The sequence below is a fragment of the Dermacentor variabilis genome, chromosome 6 (genome assembly GCF_050947875.1).
Source record: "Dermacentor variabilis isolate Ectoservices chromosome 6, ASM5094787v1, whole genome shotgun sequence".
In the NCBI taxonomy this organism is placed as follows: domain Eukaryota; kingdom Metazoa; phylum Arthropoda; class Arachnida; order Ixodida; family Ixodidae; genus Dermacentor; species Dermacentor variabilis.
The window spans coordinates 182,964,400-182,986,281 of NC_134573.1; the positions used below are offsets into that span (position 1 = coordinate 182,964,400).

A 21,882-nucleotide genomic window follows, 5' to 3' on the forward strand; every position below is an offset into this window, starting at 1 on the left:
GCGCTTACGCGCGTTCGCGCAGAACCCCTTTGCGCAGGTGCAGGTGCACGGAAACGTGACCGGACTGAACCCGGGCAGACACGGCTTCCACGTGCACCGGTTCGGCGACCTTACCGGTGGTAAGTGAGTGAACGGCGAGCACCGTGTTTGCCTTCCTGCAACCACTTTCGCTTTGCTCAGCAATAAACGGTCATGCAAATATTACTACAGAGGACTCTGGTTCTAGTGTCTACAGCAGCTGCAAGCATAACGGTGCAGTCAGCGTCAGAATGATGTGCAGGAGGTGAATCTGGCAAGAACTTCGTCTTTATGACTTGAAACATGATCTTTCTTTTTTTGCGAATTGATCGTTTGTAACAAGGTATTGCATTATAGATGCAACAATTCCCAATGATTACTCATGTGCACCGACTAATTGCCCCCCCCCCTGTATACAGAAAACTATGAGTACTTGGAAGTGTAGATAAATGACACGTAATAAGGAGGAGCAGTAGGATCGAAAGGGAGAAGCCAAGGAGCGTAATAAGTAATGCCACAAGAACTTGTCTCAGCCACCATTCCCGTGGTAGCTTAATGATCGCAGCGCCATAGTTTTGGCCGGAAACTCTATGTGCTCGGTCTCTACTCTCCTGTCCGCGGTGGCGCGCCGAGTTGTACGCGCACGAGTAATAGGGAAGACCGTACCGCGCATGCTCGGCGACGACCCGTGAGACTGAGTTGAACTGTGTGCCTCCCGAACGAAAATAACCACGGCGAAGATTTCTCCCTATGTCACATTATACACCCTCGAAAAGACATTCACAGTGAATTCGTTTGCACTCGCTCATGGCACCGAAAATACAGATTATGGGATTGAAAAACAAAGTTAGTACAGCGGAAAGAGCCACAGAAGGCAAAATCATTCTGCAAGGTGAGCCAAATGGAAAGAGAGCAGCGCAGAGAGAGAAGCAAACGCGAGTTGTGATACTGCACCTTAATGAGGGTGAGCTCAAGGAAGACATGTGATACGTGGAACGGGTAGCTGTTATTATCTTGCGATTACTAACGCGCATTTGCAGTAAGAGAAGAGGCGCGGTAGCAGCCGGTAGATAATCTAATGGTTTGCTGATATGGTATGAAAAACTTTATTCATGTTCTTCAGGTCGCGCTAGATTCCTAGCCCGAAGCGGGCTGGAAATTTGAGGCTCGAAAGAGTGCTGTGTCATTACATGAATATGTTAATGTCCTATGTCAACTAGGCCAATGCGTGCACTGGCTAAGACATAATTCACGTAAAAAATAGCTTTTTTTTCAGTTTTCAGCTTCTCTATCATAACGTCGACAAACTGATTTGCAGCTATGTGCAACACCAACAGTCACCTAATTTAAATGAAATCAGGCATCCTGCTCTGTCGCCGAAAGTACAAGAAGGCCTTTTGAGCAACCATGTTATCGAGCTACTGGTAAAAGGCGCAGAATAAAGGGCTGTTCCGGCTCCTTCAGACTGTCCACGTTTGCATAAGCTCTCAGAGTCGCTATGTTGCTGCATTTATAGTATCCTATACTGACGTGTTTGAAAAGAGAACCTGTTTAAAGGATGTTACTCTACTGCTTGTCTACTGTGTTCAATGAGGCTCACATTATCCAGGGGCCCTATAACGTAAAACTATTCCAATATATTTTTATTCCAATCTCCTGACGTCAAATTTGCGTAACCGCCGACGCAAGCATCGGGCGGTCACCCACAGCGTTGTCTGAACAGACCAATCAAACGCTCTCCTCGTTCATAGGAGGTCACTTTTGTTTGCTTGAAAAACGAATAACATTGCCTACACTGAGCGGCTTGTCTTATCTAATTGGCTCACAAGAGACGAGGAGCACGCTCAAGTGGAGAGGGATTCGATAGGGCCGAGCCACTGCACTGAAAATCGCTAACCGGATGAAGAGGGTGGCGCCGGCGTCTGCGATTGGTCCGCTTTCCCTTACTTTGCTTCCAGTGGCTGGTCGACAATCGCGGCGGCATGCAACGGAAACTTAAGAATGACGCTAACACAGATCCTCAGCAAAGAAGAGTTTGCAGAACGAGGTCGTAAACGTGCCGAAAGTGCTCGAAAACGTTGCACGGCCCCGCAAAAAGTCTTATTACACGCAAATAAACCTATGCTCACCGACAGGAGCGAGTAGCCAGTGCGTGAGCGATCGGCGGCATCTATATTTTATTCCTTTCGAAACGGGGCATGCAGCCTGCGGTTATTCAGAAGAAAATTCAGTTTTTTTCGGCATATTAATGCATCTTTATCGCGTACACGTCACATTGACGCGGTGAGTTTTTGCGCTTTTGTGACGTCGCGTGAGAGGCAGGCGAAGTGGGCGCAGCCCGAGAACTTTTGACCAATAGCCAAGGGCTACTGGCGAAGAGGCGTCGAATCAGAAATAGCTATTTTTCTTCTGCTAGGTCAAATCATGCATAATCCATGTGTACACGTTATATCAGATGGGGAGCTATCGCGGTTTTCGTGACGTCGCGTGACAGACAGGTGAAATGAGGGTGGTCCAAAAAATGTTTGACCAATCGCGAAGGACTGATTTCAGAATTGTAATAGAAAAGTTTGGAATAGTTTTACGTTATAGCGCCCCTGACGTAGTATTCTTAGGTTAGTTACCGAAAAAAATCACGCCCGCATATCTCAATCTCATCAAGTTACCTTTTATTCGACATCGACTATGACCTGTTAGGCGCACATACTAGAGCCTTTCGACTGTGGTACGTGTTTCTTACAACAAAAATTATACTTAGGCAACATGAATTGAACCGATATAACCATCAGTATATGATTAAACAATGCCCCACACAAAAACAAATGCTTCCTTTTTTTGTAGCAAAACAACAATGATACAAATCAAGAAACATGTAGGACAAAAAAAGGAGGGAAAGACACTTTTCTGTAAAAATAAGATGCATTCCAAGCGATGAGCCTGCACACCACATGTATTTAAAAAGTAGGCCTTTCTTGTAATGTACATTACTGGTTAACAGAGCGTGCGTCATCTCGGCTTCCTTCGTAATTTCGCTTCAACGCAGGCTGCAAGAGTGCCGCCGCCCACTACAATCCGGCCAATGCTGACCACGGAGCACCTACTGATGAAATAAGGTAAACTTCGAGGCTTTGGTTAATTAAGTGCGGAACTAAACATGCACATCTTACATACAGCTTGCGTGTCCTATTTCTATCGTCCGATAACTTGGCTGAATTCTGTTTGGACTCACATACTGCTTCGTTTAATGTCTCTCCTTTGCCGCCACACATTCAAACTACACACTCCCCTCCCCCCCATATTGAGGGATAACACTTTGGCATGTTCCTGTTCCAGATAAGTTGCAGGAAGATTAAAAATAAACATGAATTTATACTGGTGTATTGCGCTTTATAAACAGCAGATAAGTCAGTCACGAGCGAAGCCCTGACACGCTGAAGAGGACGCAAAAACGAAAGACGGGGGCCAAATCTGTCTTGAAGTTATCGCACCTGCCCCACGTGACCAAAGAGACGCTGAAAACTAAAGTAAATTAAATTCTGGGGTTTCACGAGCAAAAACAACAACACGATTGTAAGATATGCCGTAGTGGGGGGCTCCGGGATAAGTTTGACCATCTGGAGTTCTCTGACGTGCACCTAAATCGAAGTGCGCGAGCGTCTTTGCATATTGCCTCGTCGAAAGGTGGCCGCCGCGGCCCCGACAGGCCCCGCGACTTGAAGCTCAGCAGAGCAACGCCAGCCACTAGCTACCGCGGTGGGTTGATGTTGGCAACTCGGAGCTGCAAGGCTGGCTATTAACAAAAAATGCAGCGCCTCAAATTTAGCCTAATCGAAACCCAACATCAGCATATCCCGCTCTTTGACCATGAGTAGAGCAAGTCAGGCTATGTTTAACTGATATGATGTTTTACTCCACCGATACTTTTTCGTTATTGTCAATGCCTTTTTGCTTTGACTTTTCTTAGTCGCTGTCTTTTATTTTTGAAGTTTATGAGAAGATTGCCGCCCCTTCGGTGTCCTATTCTTCCAGGATCGCATAATTTAGCAAACAACACGTCAACTCACGCCATACTCTACTGTATATGTAATATCTAAATACACTAAAATGCGGCAGAATATGTGGTGCCACAATTATACAATTGGCGCTCCCATTCTCTCGCGATACTTCAAATAAAGCTGAGGTTTCATTTTCTCCGCTACAAACTTCTTCCTTTCTTTTTTTTCTGAGAATGAATGTAAATATTTTTAAAGAGTAATCAGTCAGTCTGAGTTTATTTCTCATGCCCATTTAAGAACATTCCCAAAAACTAAACAACTGTAAGCTAACCTTACTTTCCCTCATTCTACAATAACGAATTATACACATGTTGAAGCCAAAATAACTGCAAATGGTTAACGCGTAGGAGCATTCATCTGAAAGCTGCGGCCGGTACCCATATAAAAAAAAAAGAAAACTCGCCATCCTGGCTCTGGGAAAGTAGATGTCGAGCCGAGCTGTTATAAACCACCACTACAACTGCTGAGGGGGGTATGCAATGTTTTATGGCTTTAGATCAATGGTAGTGGTGCTGTTTTAGAGTAATGGCAGGAATGACAGTAATAGGAGTAATGGCAATTTTGGCAGCACGCCGCCTCCCAGAGCGGTGCTGCAACAACATTCAAATCAGTTGCTAGGCTGGTAATGCTATATACGAAAGGCTAGGGACGTCACACCCCACGTCGCAAGCTGGCGTCGCCACGGCAGCTTGCGCAACAGTAGTCTTTACCGGGAAGCGTATGCGGACAGCGCTACGTGCTTCGTGTTGCTATCACGAGCATCTTATCATCACTGCAACGCACGCGTAATGCGGACGTTGTGGGTTCGGCTCCCACCGGAGACACGTTATATTGTCGTCCACTTTCAGTTTCCTTTCTTTATTATTTTCTACATATCAATTTCAACTACAGTTAATTTCCCCGGTGCTTTCCTTGGCTTCATTGTCTCTTGGCCTTATATCGCCATCATCACTTATGTGGTTCGGATGCTTGTTTTGAGCTTATTGTTTATTGACACGTATGCTGTTCTGTATCTTGTGTGCGTGATTCCAAAGAATGTGCGCATTTTTCGCTTCACTTTGCTCAGTGCTTGTAGCCTTTGCCTTACGGAGGTTTGAGCCATTGCGAGGGAGCGAGAATGAAGAGGAAAGGCAGGGAGGTCAACCAGCTATGAGTCTCCAGTTTGCTACCCTACACTGGGGATGGGGCATAGGGGTTAGAAAGATGAGAGAGAGGAAAACGCAAAAAAAGGAAAAAAAAAACAACACGCACACATGGAGACACACACACAAAAGGCGTTCCAGTTAAAGTCGTTCACACAGACCGGTAGATCGCAAAAAGCGCAATAGCGCTTGCACGGCCTTCTTCTGTGACGGTAGGTCCTTTCGATGTTGTAGAATTCTTTTTTCGGATAGCGGTTGGTCGTCCAGTTGGTCAAGTTCATGGCGAAGGCATGCCCTCTGTGGACTGTACTGCGGGCAGGCGCACAAAATATGGCCAATTGATTCTTCATGGCCGCAGTGGTCACAGGTTGGGGTGTCGGCCATCCCTATGCGGAATGCATAGGCTTTGGTAAAGGCGACGGCCAACCAAAGTCGATATAAAAGGGTGGCGTCTCTACGGCGAAGCTGTGATGGCGCTCGAAGACTTAGTGTGGGATCAAGTGAGTACAGTCGCGTATTTCTTAAATGTGGCTCATTCCACTGCGACGCGGTGCACTGCCGAGCAAGTAGGCGGAGCTTCCGTGCTGCGTCAGTTCTAGAAAGAGGAATTGGGACGTGGCGCTCCTCAGTATGGGCTGAGCGGGCAGCGTGATCCGCCCGTTCATTGCCGATAATCCCGCAGTGACTTGGAAGCCACTGGAAGGTTATTTCATGGCCTGCATCACTTATATGGTGTAACGTCTCTGTAATATGGAATATTAGTTGTTCGTGCGGTCTGCGTCCTAAAGGTGACAGTAGAGACTGCAGTGCCGCCTTCGAATCGCAGAATATTGTCCACTTGTGTGGCGGTTCATTGCCATTGCATTTTTTTTTATTGCTTACGAGATTAAGAGCCATTGCTTACAGGGGTATGAGTTATTGATGATAATAGTTTTCGACATGCTGTTCCGTATGCTGTATGCGTGGTTCCAAAGAATGTGACCGCTGTTCGCTTCACTTTGGTGAGTGCGTGCAGCCTCTGTCTTACGGGGCTATGAGGCATTGCATTTTTTGCTTACTTAAGGAGGTATAAATGCTTAGTGCTTACAGGGATATGAGCCATGGATGGTGATAGTTTTCTGTCAACGGACGCGAAAGAATCCCGGGATCCATGCCGTATACATTTTCACTGTAAAAAAAAAAAGAATACTGCAATCTAGCTAAAAATTACGTGTCTTAGGTAGCAGCCTAAATGCTTACGTTAAACGCTGCAGCACTCTTCCAAAAAGTGTAGTAAAGAAGATTATTAAGCTGTTCACGGTCACCGCTCGGCACGAAATCCTTTATAGCAGATACAGTGCTTAGTAAAACCCACAGCAGCCCGCCAAAGACCCTTTTACAACAGCACTTCGAGCTCCAAGCTTGGTGATAAACAATTATTTTGGAGACAAATACGGCATGGGTGGGCTTGCACTTGAGCTCAAGACATTTTTTTTTTTTTGCAGGCTAGTAGGGTCATACTAAATTCTGTAGTGTAGTGCGCGAAATATACACCGCGAGGTGCGGGAAAAAAAGGAGAGACGCGAGAGGAAAGAGCGCGGACTGCCAACTACCAATTTTCCCGGACTTCGCCATGTACATTTCGCGCAGTACTCTACAGTATTGCAGCTGAGCGTTAGGGGCTCAGTCAATCAACTCAGCTCTGCGGTTTCATCTTTTTCAACGCACGAACAGGCACGTAGGCGACCTGGGCAACATCGAGCCCGACGTGAACGGCGTCGCGCTCTTCAGTTTCTACGACCGTCTGCTGGCGCTGGAGGGTCCGCAAAATATCGTCGGAAGGGCAGTCGTCGTGAGTTTCTCGCACTTTTTTATACCTAATTATCATCATCATCAAGTAATCAGCAGCACCTGCTGCTTCGTTAATTGCGGGGACAAAAGCCTTTCTCAGACATCGACTACTGGCCTGCGCTAACCTAGCCTATCCGCTACCCCCACAATTTCTTATATTCCTGCAAATATCGTTTTTCATATTTATATCCTCATCGTCTTCTTCTTAATCTCCTTGTGCTCACCTTCCCAATTACCCCCAACGCTTAGTAGCTGGCTACATGTGCTCACCAGCTCTTCCCATATAATTCAATCCTCCCTTTCCCCCAGTTTATTTTTTCATCTCTCTCTCTCTCTCTCTCTCTCTCTCTCTCTCTCTCTCTCTCTCTCTCTCTCTCTCTCTGCAAAATTTCAAATGCCAACACTCTACCTGATTTTTCGACAGCGTTTGCCGTCTTCGGTACGTCTCTCCTCTAACGGAGCAACAGTTACTGGCTCTAAGCATTACATGTTTTACTCATTTTTACTTCCTAATAATATTGCGCATCTAAGTAAGAAAAGTTCAGTGGACCTTTATTCTACGAACCTCCCATTTGCAGAAGTACCTATGATTCTCATTCAACAATACGTGTTGTTCAGCAGGTCTGACTCACAACGGAGAAGGAATAGATAATGCAAATTTATACGACGACAAAATTATTTTGTTTACGTGTGTTTATTCCCTTTCAAGCGAGAACATTACTTGGCTCATTTTGCGACCCCGCCGTCATCAGAAAACGGCGTCGGAAAACGGCACGCAAATTACATTATCTTTATCTGACTAAAAAAAGGTGGCCACGGTGAGGATTCGATCCTTCGCCCCACAGCCATTGGTGACGTTCAGTATAGTCGAGAGCGCTAACCACTACGCCACCATCGCTTCTTTTTTTCCTTTAATGATATTTATTACCAATATAATACGTACTTGCTTAAGGCATTTACATAGCGGCGAAAATGGCCATAGTTGCGTCTACAAGCACAAAATAAACACTTCGTAGTAAAATTATTACAGTAAACACTTCTCTAAAATGGAGGCGAGAGGATACACTGCATCAACGATGAATACCAGTCTGCTTGGAAGTCTTTTTAATCATAGCAGTACTTGAGTTCTGAAATCAACTCAATGAAATGTGACTGCGAAGATACTATTGGTTTCGCATTCCGATCTAACATACCAGTTTTCCATAAACTGTGCAACGCCATAATAGCAGAGTGTCAAAAGGTGCATCTTCACATTTAGGTGACATAATATATCGTGTCGTATGCGGATTTGCATCAAGATCCTTTTTAAAAGTCCTTTGGAGAATCTCTCAAAACACGATGGCGTCCTTGCAGTCAATAAAGCAGTGTTCTATAGTTTCCGCTACATTACAGAGACGACAAAGTGCATACTGAAACACTACCTGTGAAAGCCTGGTTAAGTAGGAAAGGCATTTTTGTATCTTCAATTCACTGTCGTCTCTGTACTGGGCCACCATCGCGCTGCGTCACATGATGCAACACGCGACAGTGATGAACATGTTCCAGCCTGTGCACGTGGTTTGGCTCTACCTAGCGGGCGATTCACTAGATGGCAGAGCAAGTGGCGGCTGCGGAGCGAGCGCGGCGAGGCGCAGCCGCTCGCTCTGCATTGGTCACGGGCCCGCAGACGCCGCAGCCCATGGCCGACGACGACGACGAATAAGATGCAACGCGCCTCAGGTACCCGTCGGCGCCTACAGCATCCCCCCCGAGTAGGAGGTGCAGTTCGCCTACGAACCCGATGAAGCAATGTAATGTCAACTCCATGGTGCCGCTCGGAAAGTACTGTCATCGCTCGGCAAAGAGGTGTCATCGTGCTTTAAAGCGGTGTCAGCGAGTAAGAACGCTCAACGCCATCTGCGTGAAACATTATTTCAATAAGAGCTCCGCAAATAAAACTCAGCTGGCAAATGGCATATAGGACCGGTCTTTCCTCTTGCGTTGTTGAGACCTCATAAGAAGCAGCATTACACTCGGAAGCATAATGCAGCAGCATTAAACTCAGCAACACTTCGACGCAACACTAAACTAAGCGACAAGTAATGCTATCACATTTACACATCATAAGAATTGCTTAAGTGCCCCCATAATTTTTTGCCCTCGTCTTAGTTGGCGCTGTATATTCTTTCGCAAACATCCCACAGAACGCTACACATTTACGTGCTCACCTGGACTAAATAATACAGAGTCCAAAGAAATCTTTGAGTTGTCTTCTGCTCATAAGTCTCCTGTGACAGGCTCTGCGCTGTTATCACACTAAAAACTATTAATCTAAATACTAAGAATTTTACATTTTAGTCGAGAGGTCCTGATGTTTAAGAAAGCACTCACAAATCAAAGCGATTTCACAAGTAAGTATGTTTTGAGTTAAACAAATGCTTGCAGGTGCGTTAATAATCACGTAATGTCATGTTTTAGTCATCTAGGCAGCAATAATTACCACAGCTACATGAATATTCCTGGCAGGTCCGAATACGCAGAGTGCGCTTTCGGTGAGAAAATGTTGACAAAGTTCACTTCAAATAATAGGGTTTATGCGCACGCACGCTGTAATAATATAATTAGTGTTCATTTATCCAGGTCGCGCGGCGACGTGCCCTACTGAATAACTAACTCCATTGTGCGCTGCCGTATTTCAAGTCAGGTTAAGCAAACTCTAGGAACGAATTTTTCATTAGGACGAGATTCCACCGCAAACACCTTGAGGAGACTTGAGACATAATTAACTAGTGAAAGAAAGGCGCACGACAACAACGAGAAGCACACAAGAGACAACGTTGGGAAACTCTGTAGGCCACCTTGAGAAGGCGTGCCCCACCTGCCCTGCTAGAGAATATTCGACATCTGCGGCCTCAACCCAGACAGAACGGAAGAATGTGCTGTCACAAGCTGTCACAGCCTCCAGGAAAATAAAATCTTGAACTTATGTCGCAATGTATGAAAGTCATTACGTTTTCCTACGCAGCCGAACTAGCTGGTGGCGACCTTCTGTGCCAGGTAAATACTCTCTCACAGTGTCATTCCAGCGAAAGCCACCACTATCAAGTTGAAAACGTCTCACTTCACAACGCCGATGGTAGCAGAACTAGCAGTGCTTCGAGTCGCTCTAAACTTTATTAATTACGAACTAACACACAAGTGGTCGATTTTCTGCGACTCGAAGACGGTACTACGGTGATTATTGTCAGACTTACGGCGTGGTCCGCATGAACAGCTGATACTTGAAATCAAAGAGGCCATACACCACCTGTCTGAGAAAGGGCATGAAATAATTTCAGTGGCTACCAAGTCACTGTGGTATCATCGGCAGTGGACAAGCTGCTCGCTTGGCTCATGAAAAAGACAACCGCCTATCGATCCCGCTGTCTAGGACAGATTCTGCAAGGATGCACCACCTACTTGCACGCCAATGCACTACACCAGAGTGGAATGAACCACATTTTATGCACGCCCGTTTATACACCTTGAACTCAACCTTAAGCCTTGGACTTCCACCAAGACTTCCCCGAAGAGACGCGACCCTTCTCTGTAGGCTATGGTTAGGCGTCGCGTTTACCGATGCCTACGCGATCCGCATAGGGATGGCCGATGCAGTAGCATGTGGTGATTGCGGCGACTCGGAAACGATTCGGCATGTTCTTTGCCAGTGCCCGCAGTACAGTGTGCAGAAACAATCACTTACAGTCGTGCTGAACCAGTTGGACGACCAGCCTCTGTCGGAAGAAAGAATTCTGCAACATCCACGCGACTTAAGATCGCATCAGAAGGCCGTGCAAGCGCTACTGCGCTCCTTGCGATCGACCGGCGTGTGTGAACGCCTGTGAATTGCACGCCTTTTCTGTTACCCGTTTCTTCTTTTTCTCTTCTTTATTTTTCCTTTTATTCTTTTTTTTCTTGTTCCTTTTTTTCTCGCTCTTTGTGGTCTTTACAACCCTATATCCCCCACCACAGGGCAGGGTAGCAAACCGGAAACTCGCCTCTGGTTAACCTCCCTGCCTTTCCTCTCTCTCTCTCTCCCTCTCTCTCTCTCTCTCTCTCTCCAAGCATCCTTCTCCAATATCCCATATATTCACTGAAGTGCGGGTAATTTCAAGTTATCTTTGTTCATTAGCTGCTTCTACTGCACATTCACCTCTTCCCTTCATCATCATCAGCCTGGTTACGCCCACTGCAGGGCAAAGGCCTCTCCTATACTTCTCCAACTACCCCGGTCATGTACTAATTGTGGCCATGTCGTCCCTGCAAACTTCTTAATCTCATCCGCCCACCTAACTTTCTGCCGCCCCCGCTACGCTTCCCTTCCCTTGGAATGTTTCTTCCCTTAATCTGGGCTAACTCCATATGTTAACGAATCATTCTTCTAATTAGTGGTACTGATTATGGAAAAGAAAAATATTTATTTTGTTCCCGCTCCTGTGGTGGTGTGCGGAAGGATTAGTGTGAGATTGATTTCGAGATAAGCACCACCAATCAGAAAGCAGTAGCAAAGTTTTTAGCTGATACACTGGACAGCTATAAGTTGCGTGACAAATACATCTTTATTGTAATCTTTTGCTAGATATGTGTAGATGTTCTGTTGTTGCCAGAGCTATCTGAACACTGGTTATTAAGGAATGTAAAGACACTGGGGGAAGCTCGAGCTAATACTTGCAGCGAGTCAACGAGAATGTATATATGTATTTTTGTTGTTATGTACGATCGACGCTAGGCATTAAAGTGCGAATCTTTACAACCGGCAGTCCCGAACAAATCTTGCTCAGTGGAATATAAGCACTCCGGTGGCGTAAGTGTTCCACAAACAAGTGGTTTGCGAAACATGTAAAGGCAAAACATGCAATTAATTTAGAAGATCACGACTTATCAGCCAAAATATTAAGGCGTATGGAGAACCGAGTGCAGTCATGATGGAAAGAATAAGCGCATTTTAAGCCGAGCGCACTAGTATAGCATTCATAAATTATGAATCTAAATTGACTTTTTTGTATGCTGGATGATAATTTCTAAGTTTAATGGAATTTTTAAATATAGCACGTTTAAGATAACATACTTCTAGTCCCTGAGCTAGATTATTCAAAGAGGCGGATATTACTTGCACGAGAAATCTAAACACACATTCAACTAATTAACAAAAATCCACTAAACAGCTTTCGAATTAATTACTTTACGGCATATACTGCAATTTACGAATTGTAGCCGGTGAGTTTGCAAGGCGTATCTACTTGGAATTAATTTTCGGAATGACGCCAGTTTGGAGAAATGTGCTATAAAATTTAAATATACACTGTTGTTCCACTTACATTTTTGACCCTACACTGAAGCACAAAAGTAACTTGGACGCCCTTGTGTTTAATTCCACAATTAGATATTTTTTTGTGAATTAGTTGTACCTATATGTGTTTTGATTTCTCGTGCTTGTAATGTCCGCCTCTTCGAACAATCCAGCTCAAGTACAAGATCTGTGCTATCTCCCAGAGCCAATATTTAAATATTCTATAAAGCTTAGAAATGAGATGTATTCTATAAGAGTCCCCCTAGTGGACTGTCCATTTCGGCCACTGCTAATTGGATGCAGCCGTACAAGTGAGGAGGAGAGGAGCAGCGCCAGCCAATCAGCAGCGGCCCAAATGGACAGTCCACTTAATGGACTCCTACAGAATACCTCCCCTGATCATCCTGTATATTCAGGTGGCAGCTACCATTTCTGTAGGCCACAAGGAATGCAAGCTGTTTCTCAGGCGAACGCTTTCAATAGATGGGAAAAAGAGCCTTCTTTGTAACTCCCTCATGGTTTTAACACTACCACTAGCTACAGTTTGCCAATGCTGGTTCAGGTGATCATGCAATTCATTCGCATTCAGTCATTGTAACTTCACACAGTTAGCTAAAGCCTGAAAAACCAAAAAAGCTCAGCTCTCATTCAAAATACACAAAATTATATTACAGATGCATTGGTTTTGTAAAAACTTCGCCATTACAACGGCATGTGTGGTAATTCACAAATGAATTTTGGATTGTCTTCAGAAGAAAATTCAGATTTGTGCCATCAGTTATGCCAACTGCGAAGTGTGCCAATATCCTGCGACGTTAACGGAGCCCTAAGAGGTTCAGTTTGTCCTGCTTCATGCAGGCTTACGAGAAGTGGGCGTCTGAAATTAGACGAAAGCGCCATCACTCTCTATAAAATTGACAGGCCCTAGGTTAAACTTCACTGTCCGCCAAACTACTGCGGTAACATCGGCAATGCTACATCTATCGACAAAGCAACGTGCTTCGCCTATTAAAAAGATCAGCGCATGTTTACCCTCTAACGAAAATGGACTAAGTGCGGAAAATTCTCACTTACTCTTCACAAATTGCTACTTCAGTGGAATGCATTAGATTTAAGCACTCCCTCCTCCCCCTCCCCCCCAGCAAGACAATCCTTTCTTGATTTCACTCACTCGTTGTCTCCAATGTCTCTCTGTAAACTGTCATGTGTTGGACATATGCTTGTCGTTCATACGACGAGCAGACGGCCTCCCTCCACGATACCCTTACGGGTATGAACAATTCACGGGAAGGAACATCTTTAGAAAGTTGAACACTAGAGACTTGCGCAGAGAAAGCTAATCGATCAGTTTTGCGTTTACAGAAGCCTAGCGGTGTCTGCGACCGCCAGTGTTTCTGTAGTGAACGCTGGTGCGCTCTTGTGCAAGGAGGAGTTTTGTGTGCAATGTAATGGGAAACAATTGTTTGTCTGCGCGGTTTTACGTCCAATCTTTCTTGCAGAGAGAGAGAGAGAGAGAGAAGTCGTAAGGGAAAGGCAGGGAGGTTGGCCAGGCTCAGGTAGGCTAGCCTGAACTGGGTAGTGGGGAAACCATCGGGAATCATACAGGCTGGTGCTTTTCAAGAAACGCACCAGCGCCTTTGTGGCCTTACACATACCAGCAGCACGAGGCCACAGACCCAATATCTCCTCTGTGAAAGGTCTGTCGTCCAAGTTCCCCAAAGCTGTCCAAAGGGCACTCCTCTCGTATTCGTATGTGGGGCAGTCACCCAGGAGACTCTTGGTCGTTTCTGCGACACCACATGTGCTGCAATTGGCACTGTCCGCCATTCCAATTAGGAATGAGCAGGCGTCTGTGAAAGAAACTCGTACTTGCAGGTGGCGCAGTAACGTTTCTTTCCCTCGGTAAAACCGGATGATAGTTGTAATCTCATATGTGCGTCCATGGCATATAGGCGCCGGTTGATGAAATCCGGTGTATTCCCCTTTCTTAGAGTAATAATATAAGGAAGACCGCTGAAGTGGCACGCTACATCCGTTCTCGACAATTGTATCGAGGTGCTTTCACATTCGCCATGTAACTCACGGGCAGCATTATCGGCACTTTCATTGCCAATAATGCCCAGGTAGGCACTGAAATACAATGTCGTAGCCTCTGTCCACCGCTTGATGTTAGCTTAATCGTATCTCCGCTATCAGTTGTTCATGGGCTGCGGCGCAGAGCTGATAAGAGTAATTGAAGGGCTGCCTTTCAGTCGCAGAATATAGCCCAGTGATTTGATGGCTGCTGCTGCACATAAAGCACTGCGCTACGGAGGGCCGCAAGTCCGGAATCTCTCGATGTTGTGACGTGGTTGATCTTGAACTTCTTGCAGATTGACGTCGATGGAATAACTAACACACCAGTAAAGCTGGTTACAATCTGAGAGACATCTGTATAACTGTGAACTCGACTGTAGTAGGAACCATGCAGTAGATCATGCAGTGGTAGGAATCATGAGGTTGTGCTGCCTCCATGTGCGATGAATGAGCGGACATGTATATTTAGTAGATTGAGTTAAAGCTTTCAAAATGTCGAGGATGGTTAGCGTAGTCACATCAACAGTAAGTATGTTTTTTTTCTGCGATTAAATCGGCTCTATCTGATTTGCCCTGTAGCCAGCCTCTTGAGATAGGCAGTGAGAGCTTGCCTATTGAGGGAATCGAGGTTGCCTGTAGCAGCGACGGGGATATAGGCGATTGTGTACGCTTGCTGTGAGGGCGGCTTATTGCAGTTAAGCTCACTCACGCTTAAAGTCCTACGAAGTTTCCTCTTCAACCGTCGATTTGCGGCCTCGGTATATCCACCAACGGATTCCATGTCGTCGACGTCAGAGCAGCTCGATGACATTAGGAGAGTCACGTTCAGGGGGTCGGGCGCAGCAGACCGACTTGCAGCTTGGCGGCCAGCCCCCAACCTTGGCGGCAGGGAGATGGAACGTCCTTCATTGCTTTTGATACCGTACCCGCAACGGGGGCGTCGGTACGCACAAATTTAACTGAAAAAATAGAGCGAAGCAGGAATAGCAGCTGGCCAAGAATTCGTCTTCTTCGTCTTCTTTTTTCTGTCCAGAACTTCTTGCGTAGCTTCCACAGCGTTGACTGCTATGTATGGAACGGAGTATAGGTTGAACAAAACTGGGCTAAAACGCCGCCTTGTGGAACGCCATGGCTGGTGTAGTGGTCGGCTGTTTGACCGTCCTCGGTGAATACAAAGAAGCTCCTTCGGGTGAGGTAGCTCCAAATCCACCAAAAAGAGCGGCTTCCGATTTCTGCAGCCACGAGCGCATCAAGGATGGCTTCATGAGAAACATTATCATACGCGCCCCTCACGTCTAAAAAAAGCCCTACAGTGAGGTGTTTAAATGATCTATGTTGTTGAATCGAAAACACAAGGTCAATGACGTTGTCGACCGATGAAGGAAAGCCTGTCACTACCTTTCGATAAACATTGTAAGGTTAAGAAACCAGTGGAGGCACGTGAGCATAATTCTTTCCATCAACTTGCCAACACAGCTGGCGAGAGCAATATGCCAATGTGATGTTAGTTCAAATGGAGACTTTCCTCGCTTTAGGATTGGGACAAGACGGCTATGCTTCCCCTTGGAGGCAACAACCCGGTCCGTCCATGAAATGTTGAGATGATGCAGCAGGACCTCTTGCGCTTCATGGTCAAGGTGGCGTAGAGAATATTACGTCATACTGTTCGGTCCGGGCGAATAGGAACGCCTTCAACTGGCTAGAGCAGCCTCCAGTTCTTCCCATGGAGAAAGATTCGTTCATTGCCGAATCTTGCATCAAAGGAACATCGTACAATTCCAGATCGTCTAGTAGCACTCTGTCAACTGCAATTCGCTAACAAGTCTTCTACAATATCTACTTCTCGCATCCTTGGTGGAGAGCCAGTGCCTTAAATGTGTGGCGTTGTTGAGGAGAGCGAAGGCACTGCAGAGTTCGCCATACGCGAGCGAGTGCTTTCGGGAGTCCAACGAGTTGCAGAATGTTTTCTATCGTTCACTGCCTAATTTGTCCATGCGACAACGTATGCTTTCCTAGGTGCGCTTAGCCTGCCTGAGGTCTAGAATCGACTTTGAGCGTCTGTATCTCATCTCGGCGCGCCGAGGTACTGCACGAAGCCTTTACAACTCAGTGTCAAAATACGTGCGAGTTGCTGAACGTGAGAAGCAGCTCATTGCAGCATGCATTGCGCCCGCAATCACAAGCTCTGTGCAAAGTGCAAGAGCGCCTTTACATTCAGTGTTCGCAGAGGCTAAAAATGCGGACCAATCAATTGTTCGAGAGGGCAAGCAGTATGCTGCAGGTGCGCATGAACCCAAATTCAAAGCATATCTCCTGACAGCGGAGATCGGTGCCTCGCGTGCCGGACCCGTTAGTAATGGCACGCCATGTGTTATTGAACACTCCGTTCAACGGGGCTTTCGAGTGCCATGTCCAAACGTTTGCTTCAAACTCTGGCCGCATTATATGATAGCAAATCCCGCACGCATTACTGTGCCCCTGTCAAAAAATAGAGCGAATGAGTTCACCCCCTGCTATCTATGCTTGCCAAATAGCATGAGCTTTTCGTGTGGCGTTAGCTCTGCACTCTCTGAGGTCAAGCACTACAGACCCATGGACGACCTCCTTGCACTGAGTCGCCCCACTTCGCAAAATCCTTTCGTCAGGCTCCGGTTTGAACCTAAATTCGCGAACTGCCCTTTTCATGCACGTGTCTGGCCGTGTATGCGCCCGTGCGCGCTCGGCCGTCAAGCATTCATTTCATTTTTCACAGATCACGTTTTGGGCACCAAGCCGTAAGCTTCTTGTGAGGTCAGCATTCTGGGCTGTAGGTCGTTAAAGTCTTTTTCCTATAGTATTTTATTTTCTTTTTTTCTTGTCATTCCATCCCGTTCTTTCACTTGGTTCTTCGGACGGCTGCGTGTTGCTAAAGAGGGTCAAAATTACGTCTCTTTTGGGCAGTGTGCGTGCGCGTTTAATACCGTGCATGACACTTATCGCGTGACGCACGTGTGGGTGCCAGGCCTGACCACAGTACCGTATTGTATGAAGCGACCGTGCAAACAAGAGCACACAAGCTCTAGTCCGCGCAATGTGGCGTGCGGAGAGCTAATTGAAACACGACTCCCCGCCCCCAACCGTCCCCGCCCTCTGAACACACATCAGTACATCGGACTCGATCCCCTCCTGCACGGTTTAATGAGCCTCGAAAAGTAATCCGCTCGCGCGTACGTCGCCTCACTTTAGGCACTCAATACAGCGTTTAATACCTTGGAAATATAATAAGGACGGGGGGTAAATTATATTTGTCGTCCTGAACCACTCGTTCAACTAATCTGGGCGTCGCAGCGCTAACATTGCGTCGCTCTACCCACCCGAGCCTTTAGCCGGAAGCCCAGTAATCCTCGCTCGCGGACGCGGCGAACGAGCCGGTGTTTACGAAGCGGCCACTGCGGCGAAGAATTAAACGAAGTTCGAATACCACAGGCTTTGAACTAAGCAGAAGGTGAGCTGGGCGGCTTGGAACCCAAAGAAAAGACAAACAAGACGAACCTTGCGAAAAATTAAGGATCCCCATTGTTCAAAGTGTAAATAAAAAGCTAACAGCCAAATATACAATAGTGACGCTTGGACGAAGACGACGAAGCTGATGCAGCTTGCCTCAGTAGCTCTGCCTGCATTTATCGTTAGTTCCTGGTCATTTTACTGGCCGGAACTGTTCAAAGACAAAATTAGGTATCATGTATTCTTCACACATCACCCTCTCTGTAATGACCCCAAGAACGGGGTTGACAGTATCAAATGAATGAATGAATAAATAAATAAATAAATAAAGAAAACGTCGGATGACTCGGAAAAGGTACCTTCCTTATCGGAGACGGACGGGTGCTGCGCTCCTCGCCTCCTCGAAAGGCGCCAGAAGGACCCAAGCTGGCACCGGCGAGCACTTCGCCATGACATCCCAAAGGGTGACACCGGGTCATAAACGCCGGCCAGTTTGCACAAGCCTGCCTGCCTGCAAGCGACAAGAGATTGGGAATTCTGAGGACGAGTCCACAATCATCGGGGACGACGAGACGAATGCTTTAGGCCTAGATATGGACGAGGGTGGCTTTTGAATTGTGCGCCATCGTAAAGACAGAATAGTGGGCATTCCAGCGTTATTCACTCCAGCATCCAAAAGAGCTAATTCGAGGCAAGTAAACCCTGTTGTCCTATATATACTCTGAGGTTAAAACGATTCTCGGTGGAGCCCCAGTCAGGAGCCATTTCACAGCAAAGGGACCATTGCTCTTAGATGTAGAGACAGAAGGACAAGCTAACGTCGTTCTAGAGGCCAAGAAAATTGGCGGTATAGCCATATCTGCCGTTTCCCACACAGTTATATGAAAAACATGTACATTGTTAGAGGAGTACCAAAATATTATTCGGATGAAGAACCGCTCACCTACCTGAGACCTCAGGTAGTATTCCATGCAAGAAGAATCACCCGTCGGTTCCAAGCCTCTTCATCTGATTTGTAGTCAAGACACATCAACTTTGTGGTTCTCACATATGCTACAAATTCTGAACGCCCGTAGAAGGTTAATCTCGGCTTTAGCAGACACGAGCGTGTCGACTACGTGGATGCACCACCTCGCTGTTTTGAGTGCCGGTGCTTCGGACATGTAGCTAAGTACTGTCGTGGGGAACAGAAATGTAAGCGCCGTGGGGGGTCTCATGAATGTGAGAAAGAGAGAGAAATGATTAACATTATACAAAAGAGCACGCGAGCGTAGGTAGCTCCTCCGCTCTGCAGTGGGTGGTCCCCTCAATCCAAGAATCTAGTGGCCTTAGCTGCTCTTCTCGCTCGGTTGACCAGGTTGAGCTGGTCCGTCAAGCCGTAGCTGGACAGCGCTGCCTCTCATTGTTGTGTGGTGGGATTTGTCATGGGTGCGAGGTCTGGTGTGCTTGCGCAAGCCCATACCATGTGGTAAAGCGTAGCACACTGGCCGCAATGCGCCAATTTATATGAAAACAGCGCAGGGTGTACGGCGTTGTAAAGACTCAAGTGCGAATATGCGTTTGTTTGGAGTTTCCGCCATATTACGGCTTCCTCTCCCGTCAGAGCATTATCAGGCAGTGGTAATATTCTTCATGAAAAGCGAGTATTGTAGGTTGTGCGTTTAGTTTAATGATAGTGGCTCGGGATAGAACTGTTTGGCGCGTCCCTCTCACGGCTTTAGGTATGCATGCGCTCGGGCGTAGGCATGTGCCTGCTGATTGCCGCATAAGGACTCATGCCCCGATGTCCACACAATTTGTATATATGGTGGGGGTTGGTGTGCTCCACACAGAATGCCATGTGCGACCCTGGAAATTTTAGCCCTGGAAAAATTTCGGCATGCTGCCCGAGAGCCCGTCAGAACTATTAGACTCCCAGTGTGGGCTCGTCGTGATGGCGAACGCTAGCGCTAATTCCTCTGCATCCGCAGCGCTGGCTATGGAAATTGATGACGCATTTATTTTGGTCCCGTGATAGTCGAATACACTGGTGACGAATGCGGTGCTTCTTGCGGAGTTGTTCATGTCTAAGTACAAGACATTGGTGTGGTGCTCATACTTATTCGCGAGCGCCTGCGCGCTCGGTCTTGTAGCCGTTCGAAGTGGAAGTTCGGGTGCACGTTCCTGAGAATCGGTGAGACGTGCGTTGTCCATAAATGGCATACATCATGACTTTAAGACGTATGCAAGTAAAGAACATCTCGTACGTGCTAACTGCGGCGCCAACCACCCAACCAGTTACAGACGATGTCCTGCAGTACAGCTGCTCAGCGAAGGATTGTAAGATGTTTGTCTTGGGTCCAAAGGATGCAAGCGAACCATCGAACAAGAAGACGACGTCCACTGCGCCACAACTAGGTGGTTTGGAAACAGAATACGCATCGAATTTCCCAAGTCTCAGACTGACAAAAGAAGTTATTGAGCCAACTTTAATGGTCAACGCCGCTGTTCCAAAAGAGTCCGAAAAGCGCACCTCTGTGGCCACGTTGAATTGACCTCAAATACTACTTGTAATCAGTCAGCAATAAAACTGCCAGCGTGTGGTATTCGCTGTGTTCACAGTACTACGCTGTGTACCTCGGGCGGCTTCAAACAAGAAGGTTACTATTGAAGCAGAGTCTCTTAAACTACGCTTTTGTGCATAGGAGGCCTTGTTGACGCAGCTATTAAGGATGGGCGAGTGAGTCCCCCGCAGACGTGGTGATTCTCCGGAGTCTAAGAGCAAGAACTCGCTCCCATTTCCATGCGGCGCTGAACACCTTCCGATTTTTAGGATTGGAGTGGCCCAAACGAAGTCGTCTCGATCCGCCGTGGTCTTTTTCGGACGTTACCTGCAACCTCAGCGTAGCCCAACTGCCGGCGAAAGGCACCATTTCAACAGCCGATGCAAAGTTACTTGTGCTAGACCGCTTGAGCACAGTGTATCAGAGCCACCTACAAGCAACATAATCTGAAAACGTTGACTACGAGTGTGCACAGACGGGTTGGTGTGCACGCAAATAGCTGCGAAGCGGCATTCTCAATATTCTCCCTTGATGTGACATCAACTGGCCGCCTGGATCGTCGCGTAGTTTCGTCTACAACAGTAGAAGACGCCGCAATTACTGCGGCTTTGCACAAACTATAGGCCTATTCTGCACTAGATGTCGTAGTGCTGACGAACACAAAGTCAGCGTTACAACGATTACATTGTGGCCTACCTCGAGAGAAATCTACAAGGCAATCTCTGGCACCGATTAAAGATCTTATTAGCAAGGAATTTAACGTTAAATTCCAATGGATCCCATTCCACGTAGGAATTGGACGAACCGAAAAAGTTGGCGCTCTTGCACGCCTAGCGCTGACAGGTGCCCCAAAAGTGAGTGATATTTTTCAGAACTCTAAGGCTGCAATCCGCAGTCACTTTAGAGCGATCCACAAGACTCCACATCAAGCCAGCAAGCCTGTGTGACCCATGGGCTTACTCGCGAGGAAGCGACGCTGTTCAACCGCATAAGAACCGACTTTGCGTACATGCCGCTGTGGTTATTCAAGAATGGACGATGCACTTCCCGCTATGTGCCTTCTGTAGTTATATCGACGGCATTGAACATTTCATTTGGCTATGCCCGCAGTTCGACAAAGACAGAAGAGCGATTATCGACAGCCTACAAAAGAGTGGTCTTACGCACAGGACCTTTGAATACGTGGTATTCCCGGGATGGCCCACTGCAATCATCAAGAGAGTGCAACGACTGCTGACTGCCTTCCAGCAAGACACGGGGCTCATCGACACCTGGTTACACACCTCTGATCTCAACTGGTAGGCGGCTGAGACGAACAATTGCCGGCTATGTATACCAGACTAACCCCATCTGCGACAACGCCACCACCACAACCCGCATCAACAGTGACGCTTCCAAATACGCTGGAATGGGGATGGTAAATGGTG

At 46.9% G+C, this 21,882-nt stretch overlaps 1 protein-coding gene across 1 annotated transcript in view; it reads left to right on the top strand.

The window, feature by feature from the left end:
• LOC142585923 (superoxide dismutase [Cu-Zn]-like) overlaps positions 1-21,882 on the top strand; it is a 41,225-nt gene that overhangs the window by 12,934 nt on the left and 6,409 nt on the right. Inside the window, exons 2-4 of the mRNA XM_075697016.1 lie at positions 23-119; positions 3,062-3,131; positions 6,929-7,046. Coding sequence (XP_075553131.1) covers positions 23-119; positions 3,062-3,131; positions 6,929-7,046 — 285 coding nt within the window. The remainder of the gene's footprint in view (positions 1-22; positions 120-3,061; positions 3,132-6,928; positions 7,047-21,882) is intronic.